Consider the following 7,205-nt stretch of genomic DNA (forward strand, 5'->3'; position numbering starts at 1 on the left):
CCCCCTCCCTGGTGATGGGGGAAGAGGCCCCATTGTGTAGGTAGAGGCCCAGCCCTGCCCGAAGTGACCAAGGGTCTTCGGGGTCCCTTGTCCCTCCTTGTTCATTTCCTTGTTTGAAAACTCGAGTCATAACAGCCAACTCATGGGATCCTTGTGAGGGTCTCCCCCAAGTGGCCGGGCACCTGCCCCCATTGTTAATTATTGGCTGGTCCCTGCCTGAGGTGGAGAAGGCAATGGCATCCCACTCCAGTACTCTTGCCTAGAAAATCCCATGGACAGAGGAGCCTGGTAGGCTGTAGTCCATGGGGGCGCCAAGAGTTGGGCTCGACTGGGGGACTTCACTTTCACTTTTCACTTTCACTTTTCACTTTCATGCATTGAAGGAAATGGCAACCCACTCCAGTGTTCTTGCCTGGAGAATCCCAGGGACAGGGGAAGCCTGGTGGGAGGCCGTCTGTGGGGTAGCACAGAGTCGGACACGACTGAAGCGACTTAGCAGCAGCAGCAGCGGCCCTGCCTGGGGGGTCAGACGCCATCCTCTAGCCCAGAGCTCAGTGAGTCCTAGAAGCTGCAGGGGTCAGCAGGGTGAGGACACCTGGCCATTGCCCTTGTTGGAACGTCCTTTCCTGCTTTGCTCTCTGAATCCTGGGCTTGTGTCCACCCTGCCCTGGGACTGTGGGAGGGCACCCATGTGGCTGCTCCCCTGGCCAGCCAGACTGGGGGAACCTTTTTACTCATCACTCATGGCTCGTCCCAGAGAAGGCAGTGGCACCCCACTCCAGTACTCTTGCCTGGAAAATCCCATGGACGGAGGAGCCTGGTAGGCTACAGTCCACAGGGTCGCAAAGAGTCGAACACGACTGAGCGACTTCACACACACTCACACACACGCATGATAATTCTTGGAGGAGGCAGTGGCACCCCACTCCAGTACTCTTGCCTGGAAAATCCCATGGACGGAGGAGCCTGGTAGGCTGCAGTCCATGGGGTCGTGAAAAGTTGGACACGACAGAGCAACTTCCCTTTCACTTTTCTCTTTCATGCACTGGAGAAGGAAATGGCAACCCACTCCAGTGTTCTTGCCTGGAGAATCCCAGGGACGGGGAGCCTGGTGGGCTGCCATCTATGTCTATGGGGTTGCACAGAGTCAGACATGAATGAAGCAACTTAGCAGCAGCAGCAGCAGCAGCATGGTTCGTCCAGAGCCAGAGGCGAGGCCTGCTCCGTGCACGGGTGGAACTGGGGCTCCTGTTGGGCCCGGGGTGGAGGTGAAGTGAGGGGGACGGCTGGTCCGCAGCAGAGGCTGAGCGGATTAACCTCTGGGTGGGGTGGGGCTGTGTTGAAGTGTAATTGGTAAAGAAACTGAACGAACATTTTAAAAGCAGTTACAGAAAAATCTCACGGTAGATGGTTCTGTCTGTGGTAACAGTGCCGGCTCAGCCTGCTTCTGCCTACCTGAAGGCTGGTCTTCCTCTGGAGCACACCAGCAGGGTCATCTTGTTTTCCTTTCATGCCCGAGCCTGATGACGTCAGAACCTGGGCAGGGCTTTTCTTTTGTGCCAGTGCTAAGAACACTCTGGGACAGTTGGAGCCAGCAAAAATATTTTGTCTGCATTCGTGGAGAGAGAGTGGGGGAGCTGGCCTGAGGAGGGGAGAGGTGGATGCGCTGGGAACGCTAGCCTTGGGGACTTCAAAGACTGAGGAGGGCTTCCCTGGTAGCTCAGATGGCAAAGAATCTACCTGCAATGCAGGAGACTTGGGTTCAGTCCCTGGGTTGGGAAGATTCCTGGATAAGGAAATAGCAACCCATTCCAGTATTCTTGCCTGGAGAATCCCATGGACAGAGGAGCCTGGAGGGTTACTGTCCATGGGGTTGTTCACAAAGAGTTGGGCACGACTGAGCAACTAACACACACACACACACACAGACACACACACAAGGACTGATGGGAAATTAAAAAAAATAGGACTAGTTTTGATAGCCCCAAGGAAGATGGGCATTTTAGTAGTCTTCCCTGAAAACAGACTCCTCACATTAGGTAATTTTGGTCGGAGAATCGAATCCTCTTATTTTAAAAATGAGGGAAGATGAGAGCTGCTTACAGGACTCACTCTGCTATTCTGAGAATAGGTACCGGCCAGGGGCTGAGATGAGGGTGGAGGCGTGCGGTGGGGGAAGTATTTAGGTTAGTATCTGCGTCCAGATGGAGGTGATGGGCGGAGCCAGCAGGGAGAGGCCTGAATGCCTAAGAATCAGGGGCCACATTCTGAACTGGGAGACTGGAGGGGCTGGCTTGCTGAGGGACCCCCGGGAAACGAGAGGTTTCTAGGCACATTCGATGGAAATGCTGGGTGGGCAGCGACCTTATAGGGTTGAAGCTCAGGAAGGAGGCTGCCTCCAGGGACACAAATTCGGGGGAGGTCAGTGTGGGCTGTGGGGTGGGGTCACCTGGCAGGGAGAGTGGCTTGGGGAGCGAGTGGGCCCTGGAGCTGGGGAGACTGGGACCACCATGACCCAGAACCTGGGGGGACCCTGAGAAGGGGCGGCAGGGAGGAGACATGCTGGAAGCCGCAGCAGCCGCGGCAGGGGAGAGGCTGTGTCAGGCTACGGCTCTCACAGCCGAGGTCTTTGGTGGCGTCGGTGGGACCCGCTCAGGCACGGGAAGGCAGCTGGATGGAGTGGGTTCAGGAAGGCAAGGGTGAGGAATGGCAGGCGTGTTGTGGGGCCGCTCAGAGTCAGTGGGAAGACAGGGATCTGTTTAAAGATGCATCTGCACACCAACAGGAGTAGTCTAGTAGGGAGGGGAGGGTCAAAGATGCAGGAGAGAGAGATACGACCTGCTGGGTGCTGCCCTGGACGTGAGACGGGGCCCGTGTGTGAGGGAGTGGACTTAATCCCAGGATGGAAGTGAATGTAATGGCTCAGTTGGAGAAGGTTTTTCGGGTTGGGGTGGGGGGTGGGACAGATATGGGGCAGGGTGTGCATTATCGAATACTCTTCAGTTTAGAAAATGACTCAAATGGTTTAACCATTTGGGCCACGCCTCCTGACCCCGGGCCCTGGAAAATCTGGACTGCGCTGGTTGTGGTCACTCTTAGAAAATCGTGCCGTTCTGCTGCGGTGGCAGAAAAGTGGTGCTCACCCAACACTCCACCTGCCCCCCATCCTGGAACCCCTCCACGCCCAGCCACAGGGACTATGTGGGCAAATGGGCTATAAGAGGGTGTGATGCATCACTTCTGGGTCGGAGCACTGAAAGGCTGGACCCAGACTGCAGCTGTGACCCGAGGTGGCACCTGGAGCCCAGTACCCCCACTCCCCCACCTCCTACCCGCCTTGTCCAAGCTAGAAATACATCATGAGCTAAAGACAAGAGTTGGTTCCGTCACAGCACTGCCGTTTCAGGGTTAAAACATTACCATCATGTAACCTGGTCTATTCCTAACCTGATACCACCCGACCACCAGGGCATGTAGCAGAGCTTGGGTTTGATGTTGGATTAAAGGCCCAGGGATCCCATGAGAGACTCTGGTGGTGCTGCTGACATCCTGGATGTTCTTGTGACTCACTGACTGTGTGTGAACACGCCACACACATGGCTGGGGGCAGCTGCATCTCCAGGTGGGGCCCATCACGAACCTGAGAGGAAGCTGATAGGTGTCCTCCCCATGGGCGGTTCTCTTATCCATCGTCTAAAAAGCCTGTAGTTCTTGGTTCCTAGTGAAATTCAGACCGAGGCTCACAACCCAAACGGGTGGCAGAGAGAGGAGAGGGATGAGTCAAAACACCGCCCGTCCCCTCTTCAAGCTCACAGCTGGCAGCCGATCTCTCCTGAAGCCTCCTGCTGCTGGCTTTGCATCTGGGGGCCGCAGGCAGCCTGGGAAGCGGGAGCTGCTCTTTCACCTGAGTCTTCTAACATTGCACAGTTTAGAGAAAAGACTGACCCTGAGTGAGGATAGGATCCAGGCCCTCCCTTCGCTCTGCAAAGCCAAGGCGGCTCTGCATGGGCCTGCCTCCTTCCCACCTGCCACCCCGCGGCCCCCTGTGGAATTACAGGCTCCTGCCTGTCCTGGAGTGGAAGGATCCTGTTACCCGTCTGCATGCTTATCTGATCTTCACAGGGTACTAGCCCTGGAAGGCGCCTTGGAGATGACCTAAGCCAGTCTTCTCATTTCCAGCTAACGTAACAGAGGCCCAGGGCAGGGACACAGCACTAGTGAGAGCTGGGCCAGGCCAGCAGCCTGCAGCCCCGGGAAGTCCGTCTGTTCCTCTGGCTCCCTCACTCCCCCAATCACTCAGTCCACCTTCCCTGTGCCTCTGACATGCAGGGCCCTGCCGGCTACCTCCCCCAAGGTGAGGGGCCCCGGAGCTGCCCCGAGGAGCTTCCTGAGAAAGAAGGTGGGCAGGAAAAAGGCCATTGCGCCAATGATTGCTCTGTGCGAAGTAAAAAGGCAGGCAAGGAGAGGCTCCCCACCGGGCAGAGTCGGGGCGAACCTCCGGACCGGGGGGGGGTTTCTCCTGCAGGGAAGTCAGGGAGGGCAGGGGAGCACAGGGCAGGTGGTGGGGGTGGGGTCGGGCTTCCTTGTAGAGCTCAGTGTCTGCAGAGCATCACTCTGGAATGAAAACGGCCCCCGCAGTTGTTCTGCATTGGGCTGAAATGGCCTGGCCTTTCCGCAGCTGCTTCTGTCAGTCACTGGGTGTGGGCTGCCTGGGGAGGGGGTGCAGACCCTGAAGGAGTCCACAGTGGGAGGCTGTCCATTCTGGGCAGTTCCAGCAGCTGGGACAGCCAGTCCTCTTTTGAAGGGGGTCTGGGCAGCACATCTCAGAGGGCACCACAGTGTTTGCAGAACTGGCATGGTTGATGGGGTGGGTTCCTGAGGACATGCAGGAGGACAGGGTCAGAGCATAGGGGAAGAATCAACCTCGGACGCAGGGAGGGGGCATCTCTGCTTAATGAGGGGGAGAAGGAGGTGAGAATGAGGCCACCTGAAGGTATGGGTTTGAGTGCAGGGACAAGGCCTTGGGAAAATTGAGCCTGACAAACTCGATTTTCTTTCTAAATGCAGAAGCTGGGTCATCTGCTGAACTTGGGCTTGGTGGGGTTAGGGCTTGAGGAGAAGCGTCCTTGAGGCAAATGAGAGGGTGCGATCCTGGGGGCCCGCAGGGCAGTGTGTTAAGGGGCAGCTGCTGATGGGGTGGCTAGAGGTTGTAAGCCTGCCTGCTGGGTCATGTGACTTCTCTGGTGGTTATCTGAGCCCAGTGGGAGGAACACAGAGGAGCAGGATCCCACCTGTGCTGGGGCCGGACTGGGGAGGAGGCAAGGAACAGGGGGTTAGCTAGTTGCCTTAGGTTCACAGACAGCTCTTCAGGATTCTTTAGAGAGAGAAACTCTTGATTTGAAAATGGCGTTTGTCTTCTAAGGGGACAAGGCATTAAGAGGGTATTAGGAGTTAACGTGGGGGTAACGTCACCTGCTGTGGCAGTCCAGTTTATTGATTTATTTTTTCACGGATCACACTTTTGGTATTTTGTTGTGAAATCTTGGTCTGATTAAAGGTCACAGACTTTCTCCTATGTCTTCTGCAAGTCTGACAGTTTTTGGGTTTCCCATTTATGTCTCTGAACCATTTTGACTTCACTTTGCTGCTGCTGCTGCTAAGTCGCTTCAGTTGTGTCCGACTCTGTGCGACCCGACAGACAGCAGCCCACCAGGCTCCCCCGTCCCTGGGATTCTCCAGGCAAGAACACTGGAGTGGGTTGCCATTTCCTTCTCCAATGCATGAAAGTGAAAAGTGAAAGTGAAGTCACTCAGTCGTGTCCGACTTCACTTTGTGTATGATGTAAAGTATAAATTGAAGTTCATTAATAATTAAGGAAATGCAAATTAAAATTACATTGAGATACTCCTTAGGATGGCTAAATGAAACAGACTGGGAACGTACGGTGGTACAGTCACTGTGGAAACAGCCTGTCAGGTTCTTGAGAAGTTACACGTGGTACAACCATTCTGCTCCAGGTCTTTAACTACGAGAAATGAAAGCACATGTTCATACAGAGACTTACTTGTTCACATGTGTTTGCAGCAGCTTGACTGCAATATCCCCAAATTGAAAACTGCCCAAGTGGACACCACCGCATGAGGGCTATTTACATAGCGATATGCCCCGCCAGCGAACCCTGATCATCAACACAAAGGAAGGAGCAACTGACTCACACAACAACCTGCGTGAATCTCAAAATAACTGTGAGGAGAGAAAAGGCAGACAAAAAATTGTACACACTGTACGTTCCATTTACATAAAACTCTAGAAAATGCAAACTACTCTGTGACTGAGTGCGGCACAGTGTCTCGGGTGGGGGTCAGGAAGGGCTCCCGGGGCTTGGGGAAGCCTCTGGGGGTGATGGGCATGTATCCTCTTGATTGTGGTGATGATTTTATGAGTTACACGTGTTACAGCTTCAGTTTGTATACTTTGATCAGTGCAGTTACTGTAGTTTATTTAATAAAGCTGTTAATCTATTATAATATTGACCTGAAAATTATAAATTGAATCATTAGCGAACAGAGCAAACTTTTTAACAAAACTTACCTTCTTAACTGTCAGTTTAATTTAGACCTATTAGAGATTTAAAAGGCAGAACTGATAGCTCTGTCCTTAAACCCAAGTTAGTTCCAACAGAATCTGACAAGAATGGGCACTGTGTTCTTTTTACTACAAAGACTCTCTCTCAACACACTGCAGGGTCCCTGTGTCAACTCTGAGGGTCCCAGAGTGACTCAAGTCAAGCTCTCCAGCAGGGCTGACAGTGGCCCCCGTCCCCTTCTCTGAGGCAGACGGGGAGACTGAGTCTCGGGCTGAACCGTTAGCCGAGGCCCATGCTTGTACAGGGATCAGCTCTGGGGTCTCGGACTAAAGGCGCGCCAGCCCACGACCCTAACTCAGTCCACGCAGCTCTCCTTCTGAGAGCTCCTCCAACATCGCTGCCATTTTCATGGGCCTCCTGCAGTTACGGGGCTGCTGGCAGAAGGAGGGTTTTAGAAAGTGTAACCCAGCTCGCGGGACACAGGCGGCTGCGCTGAGCGCTCGTGGCACCTACTAAACAGCGGGGGATCACGCGTCTACACCCGGAAAGATGCTCCTGCGAGCCTACACTGCGCCCAATTGAGACGCCGGCCCGCCCCGCCCACTCCCGGGCCCGCCCC

The 7,205-nt window shown here is 54.5% G+C and overlaps 1 protein-coding gene across 1 annotated transcript in view; it reads left to right on the plus strand.

Moving 5' to 3' along the window:
• PSMG4 (proteasome (prosome, macropain) assembly chaperone 4) overlaps window positions 1-7,205 on the plus strand; it is a 27,727-nt gene that overhangs the window by 16,034 nt on the left and 4,488 nt on the right. Inside the window, 1 exon segment of the mRNA XM_010832758.1 lies at window positions 4,301-4,399. Within this exon segment, the coding sequence (XP_010831060.1) occupies window positions 4,301-4,399 (99 nt within the window).

Source organism: Bison bison, unplaced genomic scaffold (assembly GCF_000754665.1).
Source record: "Bison bison bison isolate TAMUID 2011002044 unplaced genomic scaffold, Bison_UMD1.0 scf7180017862188, whole genome shotgun sequence".
In the NCBI taxonomy this organism is placed as follows: domain Eukaryota; kingdom Metazoa; phylum Chordata; class Mammalia; order Artiodactyla; family Bovidae; genus Bison; species Bison bison.